Source organism: Bidens hawaiensis, unplaced genomic scaffold, assembly GCF_021521415.1.
Source record: "Bidens hawaiensis isolate Kalapana, Puna unplaced genomic scaffold, B.hawaiensis_p1.1 tig00002423_1, whole genome shotgun sequence".
Classification (NCBI taxonomy): domain Eukaryota; kingdom Viridiplantae; phylum Streptophyta; class Magnoliopsida; order Asterales; family Asteraceae; genus Bidens; species Bidens hawaiensis.
The window spans coordinates 3,143,187-3,165,989 of record NW_027491133.1 but is presented as its reverse complement, the minus strand read 5'-3'; the positions used below and the strand labels follow the sequence as shown (position 1 = coordinate 3,165,989).

At 33.9% G+C, this 22,803-nt stretch overlaps 2 protein-coding genes and 1 pseudogene across 2 annotated transcripts; 1 reads left to right on the top strand and 2 right to left on the bottom strand.

The window, feature by feature from the left end:
* Positions 1-6,530: 6,530 nt before the first annotated feature.
* Positions 6,531-7,237, bottom strand: LOC143619250 (putative lipid phosphate phosphatase beta; annotated as a pseudogene).
* Positions 7,238-8,638: 1,401 nt separating this feature from the next.
* On the bottom strand, positions 8,639-13,909 carry LOC143619329 (adenine phosphoribosyltransferase 4-like). The gene is made up of 6 exons (XM_077091279.1): positions 13,741-13,909; positions 13,552-13,662; positions 10,663-10,755; positions 10,430-10,591; positions 9,159-9,217; positions 8,639-8,713 (listed from the first exon to the last, which is right to left on the bottom strand). The coding sequence occupies exons 1-6, from the start codon at positions 13,835-13,837 to the stop codon at positions 8,639-8,641; spliced, it is 597 nt and encodes a 198-aa protein (XP_076947394.1). The 5' UTR covers positions 13,838-13,909.
* A 3,199-nt stretch (positions 13,910-17,108) lies between these two features.
* On the top strand, positions 17,109-22,595 carry LOC143619379 (beta-ketoacyl-[acyl-carrier-protein] synthase III A, chloroplastic-like). Its single transcript, XM_077091326.1, has 8 exons — positions 17,109-17,274; positions 18,707-18,855; positions 18,937-19,073; positions 19,189-19,294; positions 19,731-19,849; positions 20,986-21,050; positions 21,138-21,360; positions 22,189-22,595. The coding sequence occupies exons 3-8, from the start codon at positions 18,990-18,992 to the stop codon at positions 22,408-22,410; spliced, it is 819 nt and encodes a 272-aa protein (XP_076947441.1). The 5' UTR covers positions 17,109-17,274; positions 18,707-18,855; positions 18,937-18,989; the 3' UTR covers positions 22,411-22,595.
* Positions 22,596-22,803: the final 208 nt, after the last annotated feature.

The following is a 22,803-nucleotide window of genomic DNA, read 5'->3' as shown; positions in this document are numbered from 1 at the left end:
TGTGGAGCGCTAGAGGGGGCGCGTGAGCCCATCCGCTCGCGCCCCGGGGCGCGAGCACCACACCACCGAGGCGCGAGAGGGGCGCGAGCACGGAAAAAGAGGCGGGCGCAAGGGTGATCGCGGCTGGAAATGGGCGTAAAGTGGGCATCGGAATGCGTGCATGACCGTTGGGGCTTTATAAATTGAGCCGTTGGCTCTTAAAGTTTATTAAAAAAAAAAAAAATTTCTCTATATAACCCAATATCAACCCAATATCACATACCACACCCAAAATCACATAAAATACTTACCACAACCTCAAAAAAACCCAAAATCACCCCATCTTCCAAACCTTTTTTTAAAAACATGGCTGGAAATTGATCGAAGAAGACCAAGCCGAAGAATAAGAATAATGTTTTTTTTAGTACTTTAATTTTTTTTTAGATATTAATGTGTTTTTTTAATTAATGTGTGTTTTTTTAAATAATTTATGAGTTTTTTTAATAATACGTTTTTTTAATACATTTATAAAAAAATAAAAAAAAAAACCGCTCGCGCCCCTCCACACCATGTCCCGGGGCGCGAGCACCACAACCAACACCCATCTTATCAAGTTTCTCTCTCTGCCACACGTCACAATATTATTGGCTGGCGCCCCCACTCGCGCCCCCCCACACCCCTCAGCCTAACAAGGAACTGAAACACCAAAGAAGATAATTCAATACATTTTGCCTGCATATACATACCATCAATGTGAGTTAAAAGCATCTTTTGTGGTACCATCTAAACACTATTCATAAATACATAGATAAAAACAGCATCTAGCAAACCCTTTTAAATAGCAAGATATAGGGTTATAGTGTCCTAAAAACATGCTATATTTTGGGACCATTCACACATTCAAATAAGACCATGTGTAGTCATAAAGCTCCACTACCAGGCATTATGCGTCACGTGGCGCCCAGTCAAAGTTATGTTTTTTTACAAAAACATGTTGTAGTCATAACTCTCCACCCCCAGACATTATGAGCCACGTGACGCCCAGTCATTATTTATTTTATTTGTTTTTTTAAATACTAAATCATTTAAATAAATTAACATAAAACTAAAAAATACATTAAATTTCCAAATAAAAACTAAATTAAAAAAAAAACATTAAAAAAATATATTAAACTTCTAAATAAAAACTAAATTAAAAAAAATACTAATAAAACTAAAACTTATCTATATTTTTCTAAAATTTTCGCTCGTCGAGTGGCTTTTAGAGATTGGACTATCGGGTCGTCTTCGGATAGCTCATTTGATAAAACCTCGATGTCTTTGTCCATTTCATTCCTTCTAAGTAGGTCGACGGCGTCCAAATTTACTTAAAGTCGTTGGGTTCCAAGGTCGTGTAAAGCTTGGAGTCGAGAGTTCATTTCTTTGAATTGACTTTCCAATTCGGGATTCGAACCCGTTGCCGACGACGAAGCGACCCCTTTCCCCTCTCCTTTGCCCCCCGGCCGAGGCATCTCGGTAGTATTCACGGCATCGTTATTGCTTAAGTTGAAGTTTCGAGCGTCGGAACGGGGCGTGTCTGAATCAACCGAAGACGATGTTTTAGACTTTTTTTACGCGGACCACCTTCGGCTACGGCATCCAACACCATGCCCCATTTTGGGTGAAACCTCAAGTGGTCTTTCCAAATGCCAAAGTAGTTGAAGGCCCCCCCCCTCCCCCCCCCCCCCCCCCCCGACCTTATGTTGATACTCTGTCAACATAATTTTCCATGACATCCGCGTCTGAGACACCGCTACTCCTAGTTCGATTCATCCGAGAGAAAACCGTATGGAAAGCCAAACATTTGGTGTTTATGTCGCCCCATTTTGATAGTAACGAATCTTTTTCTCGCCATGAGTCCCAGCCAAGCTCGTGGAACAACTCTTTAATTTTGTGCCAAAATACCCCCATTTTTTGATAGTTTGCCAAAAAAAATAAAAACATTACAAGTTTAATGTTCGTTATAAGAAATTTAAAAAAAAAATATATGTATTTTAAAAACCTACCGCATTTGGCTTCTTCCGATATCGCGCACAAAGCACGAGCACATAGTACGCACTCGTCGGTACTCCACGCTATCACCGTCTTTTTAACCCGAGTTTCGCCGGCGGGCTTCTTTGCGTGATTTCTTGGACGTCCGCGTTGGCTCGAACCGCCTACGGTCTCCGAGACGAGTTGTGTCTCCGGCACGAACTCGACCTCGGGTTCGGTCTTCGGGACGGGTTGAGAACCCGAAACGGCAAAAATGTTTGTCGTCGAGTTTTGGAAACCGGGCAACACATTTGGCGTAGCGTTTTGTAGATATGCAATGTACGCGGCCATTTGCGGGAGGGGTACGGTTGGCGTCGGGGCGGTAGATTGGTTCGGTTGTGGATTTTGGTTGCCTTGACGGGCATATTGACCGAAACCGAGAATATTTTGGTTGTTTGGAAACATGATGGTATAAATTTTTGTGTAAAAGATATAAATTGGTATAGAAGTAGAAGGAATGTGTTAAAAAAGGAAAATTGGATTTAAATAATCCCATCTTTAATGGGTTGGCCAATAATAATCTCGCCTCCGGTATTTCCAGCTGGTAGTCCCACCTTTTCAAGGTTTTTTGTTTTATGATCCCCCGTTAAAAATAATTAACGGGGTTAAGTTTTTGCTGATGTGGCTAGTGACTTGGCTTTTTCATTATCCTACATGGCTTTACCCTTTTTTTCTCCCCCCCCCCTCCGATTACTTACGTGTAATACTCACCCTTTCTCTTATTTTTTACAACCGTAAATTCTTAATCAATATTGAACCCATTAATCAACCCAATTCATTTCCTAACTGAACCCTAATTCGAAGAGCACAGTCGTCAAAATCCCCAATTCGAAGAAAACGATTAGCAAATTGTTGTCCATCGGATGTGGTGTACGATGTGGTGTACGATCATGGCTGGAAAGAAGAAGAAACAAGCTCGAACTCACCGGATCTGGGTTTTATTCATGCGCCACAAACAATATCTTACCTCAGATCTGGATCTGTTGTTGGTTATGAAACCACCAGATCTAGGTTTTGCTCGAAACCGCCACCCGCCGCATCATTGTAATTTAAGCTATGATTTTGAATGTTGGAAATGATTTGGTGGTTTTAATTGGGGGAAAGATGCGAATCAGTGGTTGAAGGAGCTAGGGGAGGTGAGGATTTGAGGGATTTTGGTGAAGATGAAACTGGAGTGTGAGTTTATTGGGAAGCCGGTTTGGAGGGGTTTGGCGTGTGGGGCGCATTTCCGGTCGCCGGAAAAAGAGATGTGAGAGAGTGACGATGGCAAGTGATGGTGGCTGTGACTGTGGCGGCAGAGGAAGTGGCGGGTGGGGCTTGTATTTTCTGGTTGCCGGAAAACGAGAGGTGAGAGAGTGACGGTGGCAGGTGGTGGTGGTTGTGACTGTGGCGGCCGAGGAAGTGGTGGGTGGGGCTTGCATTTTCTGGTCGCCGGAAAACGAGAGGTGAGAGTGACGGTGGCAGGTGGTGGTGATTGGTGAAAGTGGCCAGGAGAGAGAGAGAGGTGAGAGAAAGAGATATGTAATTTATATATAGTTTTCGTTGATGTGAGTATTACACGTAAGTAATCGGAGGGGGAGGGGGGGAATGGAAAAGCCATGTAGGATAATGAAAAAGCCAAGTCACTAGCCACATCAGCAAAAACTTAACCCCGTTAATTATTTTTAACGGGGGATCATAAAACAAAAAACCTTGAAAAGGTGGGACTGCCAGCGGGAAATAACGGAGGTGGGATTATTATTGGTCAACCCATTAAAGGTGGGATTATTTAAATCCAATTTTCCTAAAAAAATGAATATGGTTTGTTTATATAGTATAAATATAATTAATATAATTTTTTTAAAAAAAAAATACCCAACGGCTCCAAGACCCCAACGGCTCTTTTTTTTGATTTGTGTGCCATGTATCGCGTTTTGTATAAAACGCTTGCAGAAAAAAACACAAAACGCGGGGGGGGGGGGGGGGGGGGGCGGTGTACCCCCTGCGTTATCCACCACAACGCAGGCCACAACGCACCCATTACACTTGGTCTAAGCCAATTATACAAAGGTTTTTGTTAATTACTACTACAAATTTGATGCTAGCTAGGCTTAGATAAGAGACCACTCTGCAATCTGCTATAAAACATGCCAGCAATCAAAACTTTCTGGTAAAAAAAGGACTTTCGGACCCATGATTGTTTAACCGAGGTAAGAGTTGTAAACGAACTGAACGAACGTGAGTGAAGCATGAACGTGCTCAGTTGTTGAAGTTTAACCGAACAAGACGAACAAGTAAACGAATGGGGTTTCTTGTTCGTTAAGAAAATGAACGTGATAGTGTTTGTTTATGTTCGCTCACAATATGAACGAAAGACTCATGAACGTAAACGAACGCACATAAGTGAGCATACATGACCTACCATAACTGCCCTAAAACCAATCAAAAGTAATTGTGAACAACAAGGTGTTGAGCCTAAACAATATTTAAAACTGGGCTAAACTGTAAGGGCCTAACATACTAACGATCTTAAACAAATGCAAACTAACGAACATAAACAAACGAATTTAAATGAACAAACGTAAACAAATATTCATGAACGAGACATGTGTTCATGTACCTTCGTTAACTAAATGAACAAAGTTTTTTTGTCCATGTTCGTTCAATTTATAAATAAACAAACAAAAACGAAATGTCCTGCCAAATAGTTCAGATAACATTTGATTCATTTACAAGACTAATATTGTGCTCAATCGGGGTCACTTTGTGTATACTACACATATTAAACAAGTATGAAGTATCGGACACCAGATAACACTATATAAGCACCCTCACAGGTCAAATCAATTCATGGAGACAAAAATATATATAACTTTGCAATTCATTTTGTTGAAGGGTGTCTCAAGATTCAACAACATAATTGCAATATTATAAGAATTGTTTCTGTTTGGTACAAAGCAACATGCCAACATGTGATGATAAGAAGATATGAAGCATATGATTTAAGGGCTTATTAAAGGAATGTAAATGGGAGGTTGACATGTTTCCTTTGTGACAAAAAACACATGTAATGCAAAAATAGTATTGATAGGGGCACAAAGCAAATGAAGCAATTTAGCAACTGTTTGGGAGTTTGTTTACTTTAATAGACGAATGAGTCAATGAACATAAGACATGTTATGTTCTCTCATTTACGCTTGTTTACGTTTGTTCATTTATGTCTACCCGTTTATGAATAAATTTATTTATTATTTATTAGCAATATTATTAGCCCATCATGCGTCAACCATCACCCAAATCTCGGGCAATCGATAACGCATTTAACTAACAAAAAAGAACACGCTCACTTTCTTCATTCATTTACGCTTGTTTGCATTCATTTATGTTTATGTTCGTTTAGATAACAAATGGACAAACATCAAGTCATAAACGAACACAAACACGTTCATTGTCAGCAAAAAAAAACCCGTCCTTTTAAATGTTTCTGTAAGTTTGTTCGGTTAGAGTTAAACGAATGAACACGAACACCCCTCATTCGTGTTCAATTGGAATGTTTAAATGCCTAAGTAAATGTAACGCTACAAACGGATAAAAGTGATTAAAATTACCCTATGAGATTAGTCAAGCATTTAGAAATAACAGATACACTAAAGGGTTGGTCCTCTATCAATCACTACCTGCCAAACATGCATCAACCACTGTTCATCATCAAAATAAAATGTGTATGTATTAAACTATAAACCACATAACTTCTAGAGAGAAAATGATTTATTAAATATGTGAAAAGTATTTGCTCCAACTAATAAGCAGATGCCTCCAAGTCAATAACTTACAACTCCAAAAGTTTAAAAAAATGCATTTAATCACAAAAGAATCAATGTATCAAATCAATTGCATAGTGTAAAGATAACATCACAAAGTAAGTGCCGTCATGTGTTTAATATGTTCAATTCATATTCTAAATAAACATACATATTGATCTAGTACCATAGTTATTAAAAGCTCTCGCCTCTTACGCCTAGGCCTATTTTCCAGGCCAGGCCCAATATTTGTGCTTCTAGTTCCTAGGCCCTCGCTTCTTGAAGGTGACAACACCTCTGCTTGCATTGACGACGGATCAAGAACAATAGTAATTTGAACGTTTACTATTTATTACTTTTTGACCTTTTGGTTTTTATGTTTTGAACATTTTGGACTTTAACATTTTGTTATTCAAGTTTTGGAATTACATTTGAATCTCGACTCTTTTAGAGCTTTTAGTACTAATAGCCTTTGTTTATTATATATGAAGAATAGTATTATTTTTCAAATACATAATATATTTATATATTTTATTATTTAAGTGCGTTTTTTTGTCTTAGGCCCTCACTTATTTTGCGCCTCACGCCTAGGCCCCAGGCGAGACCTATGCGCCTTAAGTGCGCCTAGCGCCTTTGATAACTATGTCTAGTACATTGTATTCTTTTCATAAAACAATAAGATCACTGCAACTTTGTGATCAATCAAGCTGTAATAAACTCGATTCCAGTTAATGTAGTCTCATATAAACTGTATACATTATACAATACAAAACATAACAATTACGAATTATCGACAATTACCTCAACGTTTTCGCCGAAATTACCGAGGTAACAAACTCGCAATTCAGGAAGCGAAACACGACTACCGCATTAACCACACCTAACCCAGCACCCACAGCAACATCAAAGACGAAATGTCGTCCAAGTAAAACCCGAGAAATTGATGTAGCAAATGCCCAAACTATAACAATCAGACTCAACCGATTAACACCTACAATGTCCAGAATTAAATCTGACGAAAGGTGAATTAACGAAGCGATGAAACAGACTCTAGAAGCGTGTCCGCTAGGGAAAGACCAATGGTCAACGGCGAAGGTGAGAAACATGTGTTTGTTGTAGAGAGGACGAGGTCGTCGGACGAGTTGTTTGATGGTTCCGATGAGGAGGTTGACGAGGAGGGAGAGTAGTGTCGGGTGTGTGGTCGGGAGAGGAGGACGGGGAAGAATAAGCGGCCGAGAATTCGAGGAGTTTGAGGATGGGACGAGGGAGGAGTGGTTGGGTTAGGTTGTAGAGTGTGAGGGAGAGTGTTGTGTCGAGGTTGGTTAGGTGGCGGATGGTTGATGGTTCCGGAGGTGGTGGTTTGGCCATGGGATGTGGATGAGTCTGGTTGTTTGACCGGTGAGAATGAGTGATGGTTGCACTTGCCGGTGAGAGTGTGGTTTTAGCTTGAATGGTTTTGGGCTTTTATATATAAGCCCAGTAAGGTCGTCACATAATAAAAATCAAACAAGCTTGGGCTTTCGACGTACCAAAATAAAGTTTGCTTTGAAAGCTGATTTTCGCATTCTCGGGTTTAAAATAAAAAAAAAAGAAAAAAATTGATAAGATTAGATAAGAAAAAAAAAAGAAAATAAATTATATACATAAAAGAAACTCTCGAGTTAAAAGAAAAGAAAGTATTAATTACATTCTTGAGTTAGATCGAAAGAAAAATATAGGAAAAAAAATTGTAACTTTACAATTATGTCCTCATAGCAACATATAAAAAATAATTGAGATAGAATAAATTAGAAATATTGTAATGAGTTATAAATTTTTCTTATGTCATATTTGACAGGAAAGTTTTGAAAGAAAAAAGGCCTAAGTTTTCTTTCCGTTCTCTTTATTTTCTTTGAATAAAATAACTCAAGAATGAAAAAGGAAAAAAATTCTTATTTTTTCTTTTCCAATCCCTTAAATAAAAAACTCAAGAATGCAGTGTCGGTTATTAACAAACGATTAGTAGTTTAGTACTGAGAATTTAATCTAGTAGATACATAGGTTTCAGCGTTTCACATTTAAAAAATATAGATTAAAATATTACTTTTGACCATAGGCTAATTGCTTTTTTTTTCCTATACGTTCATATCATTGTACTTGTAATCTCTACGAGTATGGAGAGTATAAAGCAATAAAAAAAATTTGATTGCAGTCCGTGAACATAGGCCAACTTTGACAAGGCCACATAAGCCAAGTCTGATGTTTGTTTACTTTTGGTAGTGTGATTAAGTGTATTTTTTTCATAACCGAGATCCTAACAATGAACATTTTTGAAAAAGTAATAGATTTGGTTAGCCGATTTTTAACCTTATAACCAAAATGTTTTGAGAAAGCTCCATTTTAAACCCCCCTCCCCCCCCCCCCCCCCTTTTTTTTTCTTTTCAACTTCTATTATAAGTCAACTAATCAACAAACTTGATTAGTCATGTTTTCAACTTCTATTTTAAGTCAATTAATCAACAAATATTACTCATGTCCCGTGCGTGGTTCATGACGCATGTAATATCGAGAAGCAAGAAGATGAACAACCAAACAATGCATGGATATTGGATAATTAATTAAGTAGATTAAATCATCATATATTTTTTTAACAGAATTTAATGTGTATTTAAATTAATTCACGTAAAAAGAAACAAGATTGATCTTTATTATTTTATCTTAATCTCCAAGGTATTATCACCAAAATTTACCAATGGAGACACATATTAGAACCTAAATAATAATAATAAAAACTACTCTAACATACACCGTTCCTTCAATACACGAAACCTTTATGAACTTGGCTCAGACCGCACCTCAACAAGTGCATACAATGGCTTCCCACGTGACATCAATCGTTCACGACCCTACATCAATTGGAAAAAATAATGTGATTGAGAAATTAACTTATTAGTTTATTTTAGATAACAAATAGTCACGCTTAAACAAACTATATTTAAAAGCCAAACAAAAAATTGCAATTATTCTCTAATATGGTATTGGTTAATTACTTTGAAGAATGAAGAATTAATCTTGATAAAGGTTTAAAGTTTAAAGAGTTTGAGTTTGAGTCGGTTTAATTTATTTAATTAGTAGTAAGTTTTGGTTATTAATTTATTTAGTTTCCTAGTTTGAGTCTAATTAGGTTTCTTGGTGAGCAAATTAAGGTTTTAGTATAAATAGATGGTTTAGGGTTATTGTATTTTGTGTGGTTTTCATTCTTAATAATATTGAAAGAGTCGTAAGGAGTTCTCACAAAATATCGGTGTTGTTCGTGTTGCTCGATCCAATTAAGTCCAACAAAGAAAGTACCTTCAACTCAGGTGCTTCAATGACACAAGCACACTCAACGACCTCGGCTCCCCCACGCTCTGCAAAACCATATAAATGACAGGATATTGTTAGTTTTATAAACATGCATATTTCAAACGGAAAGATCAAAAATTCGGTTTACTAAATAACGAATACCGTACCTTTTCGGTTTTTTAGTTTGGGTTGAATTCAAAACTCGATTTTATCAGTTGTGTTCGAAATTTGTGGACAAAAAAGTGGCCCAAAATTAAGAACTTGGACCTAAATCTTTCTGTTAATCAAATGAGTAACGATTATAATACATTTGGGTTTACACTATTTATTAATTTCTTATAGATTACTTAACATTCAAAATTAAAAATTGAAATCCAAAAGTATGGCCTGGTTCAGTTGCGAAACGGAAATCAAACTTAAGTTTTGTTTGATTTGGCTATTTCGGTTCAATTATTTGGGTTACAAATCGGGGATTTGGCTTCATGCATACCCCTATAGTGATCTGGGTCTTGAAAGTTAACCAAAATGTACATTCATTGCATATAACCTCACAAGTCAAACGTCGTTATGTTTAGAAAAATTATACTCGTAATATTATCAAAACATTTTAATCTTTTAATCAGGCTTGACACGCTAATCTATATTTACATATCTATATAAATAAGTAAATGAGAGGGACGCTATTCATAATTCTATAAATTCTCATTTATTTTTCTTACTTTTATTTCTTCACGGAATAAGTAAGTTTGTTTCTCTTTTATGTTTCTTAATACCTAAATCTTTATTATTATCATTACTTTTTTCGTTTCTTTTTCTTCACCTAATAGATAAGTATGATTTACACTTTGCTTTTTAAATTCCTAAATTTTCATTAGAGAGGGCGGGGCACCCATATGGGTAGAGTGTATGACTTCCAAATCACATGGCAACACTACCTCCATACTAATCCTATGTGGGTAAGGTGCATTGCTTCAATTCATGGGCCATGGCAAAGGTTTGCCACATAAAATTGTCTCATTGTTGACCATTGAAGATGAATTAAAAAAGTACTATGGTACTTGTGGGTAGGTGCTGCCAGTGATTTTGTGGTTTGTGTGACAATACAAGATTGATCGATGCATGAGTACTACCCATGAGTGTCCATTTCCCCCTTATAACACTTTAATATTTAGTTCATTATATATAAAATATGAGTTTCTAGCATGGTTATTTATAAACAGTATAACAAGTTTCGAGTCAATCCAAGTCAACCCAAGCGGATAAAGTTTGATGGGTACCAAGTAAGTTCATTACAGCACAAATGGTGCCACCCGTAGCGATTAGATCGTCATGAATGATCACACGGTCTCCAGATTTAACCGCTCCAACATGCATTTCAAGGCAATTCGACCCGTATTCCAATTCATGTTTTTCTGATATTACTTCACCCGTATTTATAACTTTCAAATATTTATAATCATATAAACCATATAATTTTCAAAATGCATAAAAAGTTACAGATGTAACCTACCTGGCAACTTTTTTGGCTTCCTTAATGGAACAAACTTTGCTCCTATTGCAAGTGCTATTGCCGGACCGAACATGAAGCCCCTAGCCTCAATTCCTGGAATAGACCAAACATTTTCATTAGAACACTTAAAATAAAATAAAATAAGAATAAAAAACCCAAAGGCCAATAATGAGACTAAAACATTGTCGATCGTCACTGCCTTTTCATTCATTTAAAATGAAGGCATTTTTATAACGAGAACTAAGAAGTATATAAAATTGTTTTTAGTTACTAATCTATTTACTCAAGATTGAATAATGATAAACAATAATTAACGAACAATATAGAATTAACCGACTTTTATCATAACCAGAAAATATAACTCAAGAAACTTATTATAGTAACTTTCATGATATCAAATCTTAACTCGCTATATATATTTACACTTGACACCCAACTTTGTCAACAAGCATAATTGAATATTGATGTCTCACCCACCCAACTTGGTCACCAAGGAATTGAAGGAAGTTTCAAAATACACATTAGATTGTAATTGACTTGTTAAAATCTCTAAGTCCCGATTCACCAACTTATGACCCAAAATAGAAATTAAAACAACATTTACTTTAATAAAATATTAAAAAACGTATACCGTTATAGTAAAAATCTAAAGTTGTTACATTAAAAATATAAAGTTAATTATTTAAAATTTATATAAAGTAAAACTATTATTGATAACAAAAAGTTAAGATATATATGTATAGATACATGATCAAATACATTTTATTTTTAACATAAAAACAGTTTGAACCAATTTGTTGTTATCATTAAGTTGATTTTTATAGGTGTTTGCTGTGTATTTGCTAATTTTCGATTATGAGACGTTATAAGTATTTGCTGATTTATATTTTGTTGTTATTATTAGATTTTTATGTTTTATTGTTATAAGTATTTGCTGTTATTATTTTGTTCTTAATTTTAATTCTTTTGTTGTAATTTTTAGGTTTTTGTCTTTGTTATTATAAATCATTGCTTATGTAGATTGGTATTGTATCTTACGTTCTCATTTTTTTTATAGATTAGTATTATTTTCCACGTTTTCATGTTACGATTAAAATGTATATGAACATTCCCCTATATATAGGTTCTGGTATTTCATTAGCCATGCTTTTGATTAACAAATAAAATATAATACAAATAAAAACTAATTAAATTGACTTATAACTTTAAAAAAGATAGTGATTAATACTAATTAAATGTCATTAATAACTCATATTGACTTTTAAACACTTTGCAAGAATTTTTTCGTTGGTGGAAAAACTATTTACCAATGTATTGTTCATTTAAAAATATTTAACAAAATAGTGTTTTTAACAATTTTTTGTGTTTTCTCACTCTTCTTATTCGGTTATAGCAAGATGAAATCATGTCATGTCTTTCATTTTTTTTTTAATTTTAAAATAATAACTATAACTTATAACTAAATTTAAATATTAAAGTGAAAAATTGTTATAGATATTTATCGGCCAAATTAGTATAATAATTGTTACAGATTTTTTCTCAACTCTCTTTAACAAATTACAGATATTTATTAACTTTAGAGTTTAAATTTAAAAGTGAAAAATTGTTCATAAATTAAAATATATTTCGAAAATAAATTAGAATGTATGCTTTAATTATTTTGAAATAATATATTTCTTTATCAAATAAACAGGTATCAGTGGTTTATTTTTCAAATAGATTTTTATTGTTCCAAAGTAGATTTATTTCTACAAAAATATAATGAAACATTTTATTTTAGAGTTAAATAATCTATACTTTTAATGAGTTCCTCTCGTTGCTATGAAATAATTATATTTCAAAATTATATTTCAAAAAGAGGGCTTAATCTTTTAGAAAACAGTTTTTATCGAACGTAGTCAATATCGACCGAATTCATGCTAGCTCACCACTATAACGCCCAAGTCTTACCGACCGATTTCACCGCGCAATGCACGCAGAAGACCAGTGTCGTTACCTTTACGACCTGACACATACATAAACATATTTAAAATTCCCTATGAGTAAAACTATAGTTTAAAATAATAAACGAATTAACTTATCCGTGTTATTTTAACTTTTATGTGATAAATATTTATATTTGGATATAAAGTATAATTATTATTTTAAAACAAAAAAGAGTTATGGGTTCATCTTTATCTTATCCAATAAGAAGAAGAGTGAGAAAATACAAAAAGTGTTAAAAACACTACTTTAGTAATTATTTTTTAATTAACACCATATTGGTAAATAGTTTTTCCACAAACACTCTTTTGAGAAAAACTCCACTTTGCAATACCACACTACAATTACAAGTTTGTTGTTTTTTTTATTTTGGACCACCGATTACATTTAATCAGTGACTAAGATCCATTTCTGGCATTAATTTTATTTCTAGTATGAACTATCCCTTATAATATTTAAAATTTATAAATTTTAAATAACTTATTTTTATAACAAAAAGTTAAGATATGTATAAAATAGTTTTCTCTTTATTATTTTCCCAACCCAACTAGCCCAACCTTCACTCGGTTTTTGCAGTTAAAACTTAAAAGCATAAAAGGGCATTTTTTTGACACTTTTTGCACTTTTAAGACATTTTTTGTAACTTAAAAGCATAAAAAAGCCCACTACAAACTCACTAACCAACATATTATTCAGGACATATAGTGTGATTTTCAACCAAATAACGAAATAATAATAATAATAATAATAATAATAATAATAATAATAATAATAATAATAATAATAATAATAAAAGCAAAAACCATTAAAATTCTGCACTCACATTACAACTACGAAGCATATCACTACACAACATCGGATAAATGATTAGAAGCTAAAAGGTTTATTTGAAGTTAGAATAATTACCAGCAACTACTGATATGTTTTCATGTTTGTAACGCTCAACGAACAAATCGAAGGTGTCCTTGAACGCCTTTGGATCAAGCAGCAATGTAGTGATGTCCAGAAACGTTAAACCTGATGATCATAAAATAATCAAGCTAGCAATATTTGTCACTGATCATGAATGTATGTGATTATGAGAGGTGATCGTACCTTGTTTTGGGAAGTTAGAGATGACGCGAAGTGAGGATTTAATGCCGTCAATACGGTCCAAGGATTCTCCATTTTTGCCGGACGACATTATGAGCATTTTAAGGAAATGAATGGTGGATTTGAGGGAATATTATAGTGAGGAGAATGAGAGGGAAACAACAGTATTTATAGGAGGACTGTGTGAGAGGGCTTTTGCAACTTTATAGGGTGTGGATAATAATATTCTATAAGCATAAGGGTCTGAAATGAAACTTAAATTCTGCTACATTTTTTGTTTTTGAGTGTGTGATGTCCTTGTTTACCAAAACTAGTTACACTTGCACAATATTTCTTTATATTATTAGTGGCAACCTAATGTGTCAAGCAAGCATCAAATATGTTGAAACTTAGTTTAATTGGTAGAGGTATTATCATCTTCATTTTTATCCTTATATTTATCTTTGCCAATTCATTTTTGTTATAGTTATGTGGTTTATCATTTATCTTTGTTATGAGTAAACTCGTTGTTATATATTTTTCTAATATTTATCATATCTATAAACCATGTGAACGGATTCTCATCTATAATGGGGTCATTCACACCCAAACAGAAGGAAATGCAGTTGTAGACGTGGAAGAGAGAGATAGAGTCGACCACATATCATCCCAAGAAAGAAAAGGGACAGTTCCACGAGAGGGGATGAGAGAATAATGTAGGGGTTCGAGAATTTTGTAAGAGAAGAGACGTTTTTATAACAACCCTTGACATGGATGATGACTAAAGAAAGTTCATTGGCCTTTTGGGTTACTTGTGCCCGTACACCCTTTATATAACTAGATATATATACCTCTCATATAGTTGTTTTTTTAATTTATCTTTAGTTGTTTTCTAATTAAAATATAAGTTTTTAAGTTTTAGCATATAATATTTTTATGAATTTGAAAATATGTTTCTTTTTATTAGTATTTTTCAATATACATTTTTATTATAGATTGAATTATATTCAATATAATATATTTTTATCTTATATAACATTTTTATTTATATGATTGTAAATTAATAGCATTTATATATAGACATAAATTGTCATAAAACTAGAGAAAAAAGTCGGCAACGATTTATGTTCATTTGGTTAACTTTATGACTATTTATGTCGCGATAAACTATAATTCGTAATTTATATCAATTACTGTGATATGATACGACAATATAACAACAATTATTGCATCTATGAATACACCTCATGTCAATTTATATTATTTACATATTTACATAATTATTGTAAATCACACTAAGGACACGTAAAAATGTATAGAGAGGATTGTACTAAAAAAATATCATAATGTAAAAGTTTAAAGGTGTGAAATGAAACTAATTAGAATCAAATTATTATACAGCAGAAAGCATTTGATGGTACATGTTTGGCCATTAGACTTTAAATAGATAAGACCATGCGTATTAAATAGACAGTTTTGCCGTTTTGAAAAAGACACTATCTGTGAATAAGATAAAGAATTTTGATGGGGGTAGTGGGCTACAATTATCGAATATAGGTAAACCGTTCATAATTCTTTTTTAATTTTATAATAAAATAAAATACGAGACCCGTGTGAAAGAAAATAAACAAAGGGTTACAATGGGAAAAGGAAATGTGAAAGAATGGGGTAAAAGAAAAGGCCGTGACCCGTTTTGATATGCTTCCCTGTTTACGATTCTCAAAATGCTGTTCTGGATATTCCTTAATGTCCCGGATATATATAACATATAAAAAAAACATATATATACAGGCCTCTTGAGTATGTAGGCCTTGTACGGTGGCCTACCTTGCACATGCTCTTGGCCATGCCTAAGTGTTGAGAATGATTCTTTTGCACTAAAATTAATATACGGAGATGATGTTAACATGGATTCAACTTATTATGTGGTTCTTGGTTCAAATAAACGAACAAAATAACACATGGTCTCGTTCCACAAGAAAGTGTACTAAGAAATCATGTTTTCTTAGTTTGTTGAAACTTTAACCACGAGTTATGTTTCCTATGACGAAACAATAAAAATACGAGTTGGTGAAGAATCCATAACATGAGGAAGAAGGGCGTTTTGGAGCTTCACATCACACATCAACCAAATGAAAGATTTGATATGATGTCTTACGCTTCGTCCGCCAATCATGAATTATTCAGAGTTTTAATTGATACAAGCATCTCAGATTTTCAGTGAACTTTTGTTTGTACATATTTTTATCATGTGTGACAAATGTGACTCATTGGGTTGAATGAGTTGTATTAAAATGTATATAATGGGTCAGAATGGATCAAACTAAAAAAAGAAAATGATTAAAACGGGTCAAAACAGGTTGACATATCTTAAAGGTTATTTTTTTTATGAAACGAGAAAAATGAGGAAACTTTTTAGTACTTTTACATTTTTAGTTTTTTATTTATATTTCGAGTTATGATTTTTTAATTATTATTTTTGAATTTTCTTGATGAAGGGTTTTTGAAATGGGCCAAAATGGGTTGAGATTTCAAAAACCTTCATTAAAAAATCAAAAACAAATAATTAAAAAATTATAACTTGAAATATAAATAAAAAACTAAATAAATATAAATACTAAAAAGTTTTTTTTCCGTTTTTCTCGTTCATTAAAAAAAAACTCGAGAAATGTCAACCCGTTTTAACCCATTTCAATCATTTTCTTTTTTTAATTTGACCTATTTACATATTTTAAAACAACTCATGGGTCACATTTGTCACCCTAATTTTTATGTATCTTTTGTGATATGCCGTTCTTTCATGCACCTACACATCACAACACACACAAGTGAGTTAATTAGCTTGTTTTTTGAACGACGACTTTCGAATAGTGTGACTCACCCCCGTGCCGTGTGCGCGTCATATGGGTAAGCCTCAACCAACCCCACCCAGTATGTTGTTTTAAATGGACTCACTTGACATTAAGGATGACGTCACTTTTGTAGAGACTGAACCATAATCTCTTATGAGTAGAATCCTTGATGCATCAATCTAACTAATGGGCCAAAAGCCCAATCAGCTAAACATCATTTGCAAGAGTTAATTAAGTTGTTTTATTATGTTCTAAGTCTACATAAAAAACAAAATAAAAAAGGTTGAGAAAACAAACACAACATATAAAACTACGGATTTTGTAGATTTGTTATAAATCCAGGACAGACAGTTTGTTGTTTTTTATAATATTTTAATATAATATAAATTACTAATATATTGGCCTCGGAGTTTCCTCTCAGATTGCAGTTGTCACAGTGGCCTTCTCTGCTCTTTTGCTTCGACTACTCCGACGATAATAATCAACATCCGTCCATTCATTATCATTATTATTATTATTATAAATCAACAAACACCCACCCACCCAATTCACAATACATTACAATTGGATCTTGAATGGCGAATGCATCTGGGTTTCTTGCTCCAACTATCAGTAGGGTTTCTTCATACCCTGACGTCATCCCCTAAAGTATACGGTGCTCCAGCACCTCACAAGCACTTGAGACTTCTTCACCTCGTCTCCCCAGGTTATTATTCTTTCTGGGTTTTCTTTAATTTGTATTATTGAATAAGCTTTTGTGTTTAATTTGGGGTTTTGTGTGCATTTTGACTTTTCAGGCCAAAAACTGATTTTTAGCTTTAGAGTTTGTGTATATTTATAGGGTTCAATCATTAGGTCAATTAGTTTACTTTCTCATTTAAGACTGTGGAGGTTGATGTGAATCAATCTTTGGTGCAATTATTGTACTACTGTTTTATGTGTATTTTGACTTTTGAGGTCAACTGAGAAAGAAGACTTAGCCGAACGTTAGCGAAGCTAAAGTATTAATTTTTAGCTTTAGAGTATGTATATATTTATAGGGTTATAACATTAGGTCAATTAGTTTACTTTCTCATTGAAGATAGTGGAGTTTGTTGTGATACAATCTTGATTTTTGGTTCTGTTTTGTGCAATTATTGTACTACTGTTTTATGTGCATTTTGACTTTTGATGTTAAAAGTATTATTTTTTTGCTTCAAGATTTGTATCTGTTTATAGGGTTATAGCATTAGGTCAATCTGGCTTCATTTTGTGGATCTTCTTATTGGTTATATTATTATATGGATTTTTTTTTATATTTTTTATAAATATTGGTTGATTTTGTTGGATTTGTAGAACAAATTATGTTATTCTTGCATAAACATTACAAGATGTGACAGAAAAGTCTCTAACATGATGTATAACCTTGTAGTTAAAACCAAGAATGTATAACCTTGTAGTTACTTATCTATGTTGAGATATTTATATAAATATTTTTTTTATCTCAATCTTTGTTTAAAAAGGTTCACGTTTGCGCGTAGAAAAACACACCAAGGGCAAAATGGCGCATCTCATATTGGTAAAAGTTAGGGTTCGTGATAGGCTTGTAGACGAACAACGTTCAGTGAACCGTTTGTGAACCATTTTTAGTTAAACGAATGAGCATGAACGGATATCCCGCTTGTTTATTTATGTCTGTGAAGTGTGAACTTTATGTTCGTTCGTTAACATTTGTTTTACGTTCATTCGTGTATATATTCATATAAATCTTTTAGGTTCATTACAATTAATTTGTCTAATATTAAAGAAGTAATATTTCACCCATTACATAATTTAGTCTAAGTTTTATTAATTTTTTAGGCTCCACGGTTTAATTTTCTAGGCTTACCAGGCCTATCCGTGGATGAAGAAGTTATGAAAGGTTTACTTGATAAATAAATTTTATATGTAAAACCAACTGGAGATATGACACTTCTTGCTGTAAATAAAGCTTACTTGGTTGTACAGATACGCACGCCTCATATACTTCTGGGTCAATCTTGGTCAAAGATAATTTAGCATCAAAGATTGTTTAGCCTTATTATTTGTAGTTGCTTATGAATTCACAAGATTTACTAATTCGAGATTTTGTTTTATTTTTCAATTTTGATAAATTGCAGGCTTGTAAGCAAAGGGTGCAAACTAGTTGGGTGCGGCTCAGCTGTGCCACATCTCCAAATTTCTAATGATGATCTTGCAAAAATTGTTGACACTAATGATGAATGGATATCTGCCCGAACCGGCATTCGCAACAGACGAATCCTTACAGGTTATTATTATTGCTATCATTATTGTATTAAGCTATTCTTAATTCCATAATATGTGCGTAATCTGGTGTAGTCAACTACAGGAAACGAAAGTTTGACCGGTCTTGCTGCAGAGGCGGCTCTAAAGGCACTTGAAATGGCACAAGTGGAACCTGATGATGTGGATCTTATCTTATTGTGCACATCAACTCCAGAAGATCTGTTTGGTGGTGCTCCACAGGTTGAACGTGATGACATGGATTAATCTTGTTTTCCTGTAACTAGTATTATTATAAAGCTTTTTTCTTGATTTGTAAATGTTCTTAGAATGTTTTTTAATTTTTTTGTTATTTTAGATTCAAAAAGCACTTGGAAGTAAAGGAAATCCACTCGCTTTTGACATTACAGCTGCTTGTAGTGGGTTTGTATTGGGCCTTGTATCCGCTTCATGTTATATTCGAGGTAACAAAATGTTTATTTTTATAACCTAACTGAAGTAACCAGACCCAACGCAAAACAGACGGTTTAGTTTAATGTTTTTTCAGAAACTGAATTTCCGGTTAGGTTACGTTAATTAACACAAAAATATAGGCTTAAATTCATTTGTTTGACCAATTATTTTTAGGACCAATAATTTCAAGCCCAAATGAGAAAACCAAAAGTCCGAAACAGAACTGAAAACATTGTGAATACCGGAAAAAGCCGAAGCCGAATGTTTTTCAAAAACCCAAAAACTGGATTTTCGGTTTTTGGTTCGGTTTTGAGTCCATAACTGTCCTATGGGTCCATCTTTATTATCACCTGGTTCGATCTTTGGTAATCCATACAAGATTAAAAGGTTAAAACGATGTGTGGGTAAGTTTGACCATGTTTACTTTTTTTTTTCTTGTGTTTCCAGGAGGTGGTTTCAAGAATGTACTTGTGATTGGAGCCGATTCACTATCTCGTTATGTCGACTGGACAGATAGAGGGACATGCATTCTCTTTGGTGATGCTGCTGGTGCGGTTTTGGTTCAGGTATTGTTACATTTGGATGGGTCCTACTGAGTAACAGATAACATGGGGACCACACCATAAAAATTGGTTAATGGTTAATTGAGGGAAATAATGAATATTGAACAAGCCTTTTTCTTGGTTAACTAATCATCCTTTAACTACTTTATTTTATTGGTTTTTGTTATTCAACGCTAGATGTGGCAGTTTTGGCTCGTTTACTTAGAACTTATGAGTTGGTTGATTTGGGTTGTGTTTTGAACTTTTGATTCAAACGGACCCAGAAAAACTTTTCAGCCAAACGAGTAACATAAGACTTTTTAGCAAAATGGGTCGAATAATACCATTTTAGCCGCCCAACTGGTTGAATAAAACTTTTTAGCCGGCTGGGTCAAATAAAACTTTTCAAACAAAACTTTTTAGCCAAATGGGTCGAATATAACACTTTAAGCCAATAAGCCATACCGGACGAATAACACTTTTTAGTCAAACGGGTCGAACATAACTTTTTAGCCAAACAGGTCGAATAGAACTTTTTACGCAAAAAGGTCGATTAAAACTTTTTAGCTAAATGGATCGAATATATCCTTTTAGCCAAAAAATTCATATAGAACCCCCCAAAATCGGACGTTAAAGTTTCCTTTCATCCGGCTAAAGTAGGTCAAATAAAGAAAAAAAATAGAAAGGAGTTCTCGATCAATCCCCTTTCCCCTCAATCTTTGAGAATCCGAAAGATCCTTTTGAAGTTTGAATTTGTTCATTTGGAATATGAGTTCTTCTACTTCATTTTTATTTATTTGATTGATCTTTATTTTTTTTAATATGAATATTTTTCCCTCTATTTTTTTAAATAGTATTCCTTAAGTCCAGCAAATGGGCTGAATAAAACTTTTTCGCCATGCAGGTCAATTAACGCCTTTTCACCAACGCGCCAAATAAAACTGTCGAATAAAACTTTTTAGCCAAACGGTTAAAAATATAACATTTTCAGCAAATGGGTCAACTAAAACTTTTTTGCCAAGTGGGTCATTGAAAACCTATTAGTCAATCAGGTCGAATAAAACTTTTTAGCCAAATGGGTTGAGTGTCACCCAAGTATTTATTGCATACAACCTCCTAAATCAGTTTATGGGCCACTAATTCATGCACATTTCCTGCAGGCGTGTGATAGTGAAGAGGACGGTTTATTCGGTTTTGACTTGCACAGTGACGGTGACGGAAACAGGTGTTTAAAATCCTTAAACCAAATATTTTTTTATTGACTGTAAATGCGGTCAACATGTTGACTTTTTCATAACCTTCTCCCAAACAGGCACTTGAATGCTGGAGTCAAAGAAGATGAAACAAATCATGAGTTGGGTACAAATGGGTCGGTCCTCGGGTTCCCACCAAACCGCTCGTCTTTTTCATGTATTAAAATGAATGGAACTGAAGTGTTTTGGTTTGCTGTTAGTGTTGTGCCACAGACCATTGAGGCATCACTGGAAAATGCGGGTCTTGACCGTTCAGATATTGATTGGCTACTGCTCCATCAGGTATGAACCGGACACACAGAGGTGGCAAAATAGACCGGTCAAAGAGTAGTTATTTTTATAGCTGACTGGAGACCCTTTTTCTCTAATGTTTTAAAACTTTTTAGAAATAATTAGTATGTCAAAATGGTTATAAAGTTATATTATTTCAATAATAATCTATTTGAAATTTTGAATAAAATTATACAGAAGGTTTAAATACCTTATTTCGTAAAAGCTCTAGCCAGCCGTGGCTCGTGAGCAGAATCAATATTATTATTTTTTTTTTGTAGTTTTTTGTACATGAGAGAAAAAAAATATTTTTTAACATGCATTGCAAAAGATAGAAACTAGAGAATTTATAATATTATATGTATTATTTTGGCATTGATTTTTCAACTTCTTTAAAGATCTAGAGGCAAATTCAAAGTATTATTTTTGTATTTTTCCCGATTATTTTTGTATGTTATTATGATCATCGTTTTAATTCAAGGTTCAATTTAAACAAGCCAAACAAGAGAGCCATTGAGCCAGTTAATGAATTATGAGTGAACCACGAGCCGGGCCAACCTTGGCCCGGGCTTTGCTCGGCTCATTTACATACGAGCTTTTTTGAACAGTCCTAGTTTTAATGCAGTAACATATCGGGGCAACTTTCAACTCATTTTGTTATAAGCAAAATTTTTCTGTCTGGCCCGTTAGGGATAAATCATAACCCAAATCAACTTATTCACAAGTCAGCTGATATGGCCATCATTGACTTTATTTGACTGTGGACAGGTATTTCCTGATTAGGAATTGAATCAAAGATTCAGTGAACTTAAAAGGATATTTCGGTAATTTTACGTGCAGGCAAACAAGAGAATCATTGATGGAGTAGCAACAAGACTAGAAGTTCCAAAGGACAGAGTGATATCTAATCTAGCAAACTATGGCAACACGAGTGCGGCTTCAATACCGTTGGCGTTAGATGAAGCAGTTAGAAGCGGGAAAGTCAAACAAGGTCAAACCATAGCAACTGCTGGGTTTGGTGCTGGTCTTACATGGGGTTCTGCTATCCTGAGATGGGGTTAGATTTGTCTTTTAACCATTGTTTTGTACACTTGAAGTTGTTTGGTGAGAGTGGGAAAGAAAGAAGATGTTGTACATTGTTTCCAATCTAAAATCTCATCAATTTTGTTTTGGTTTTTGTTTTTGTGTTTTCTTGTTAGTTTTGAACCACCAAAAACATTAATAAGGTTTCATTCATTGTGCATTAATTTGGCAAAGTTAGTTTATATTTCTAGATGTGTTCATAGAATTCCAAGCTGTACATATGGTTCTTTAAGCTTCATTGTTTGACGTCTAAATGAGTTGATAAGAGCGTCGGTCTAACACGATTGATATATTTATTTACGCACATACATAGGCTACAAGCGAGTGAGCCGTTTCATGCACTAAATATAACATAGACCCGCAACATGACAA

Excerpts from the sequence above, each read along its gene's own strand:
- LOC143619329 (XM_077091279.1), bottom strand. The coding sequence starts at position 13,837 with ATGCTCATAATGTCGTCCGGCAAAAATGGAGAATCCTTGGACCGTATT. Across the intron at positions 10,756-13,551 it reads AAACATATCAGTAGTTGCTG|GAATTGAGGCTAGGGGCTTC; the intron begins GTAATTATTCTA and ends GGTCTATTCCAG. Across the intron at positions 10,592-10,662 it reads GAAGCCAAAAAAGTTGCCAG|TTATAAATACGGGTGAAGTA; the intron begins GTAGGTTACATC and ends AATATTTGAAAG.
- LOC143619379 (XM_077091326.1), top strand. The coding sequence starts at position 18,990 with ATGGCACAAGTGGAACCTGATGATGTGGATCTTATCTTATTGTGCACA. Across the intron at positions 19,074-19,188 it reads TGTTTGGTGGTGCTCCACAG|ATTCAAAAAGCACTTGGAAG; the intron begins GTTGAACGTGAT and ends TTGTTATTTTAG. Across the intron at positions 21,051-21,137 it reads AGTGACGGTGACGGAAACAG|GCACTTGAATGCTGGAGTCA; the intron begins GTGTTTAAAATC and ends TCTCCCAAACAG.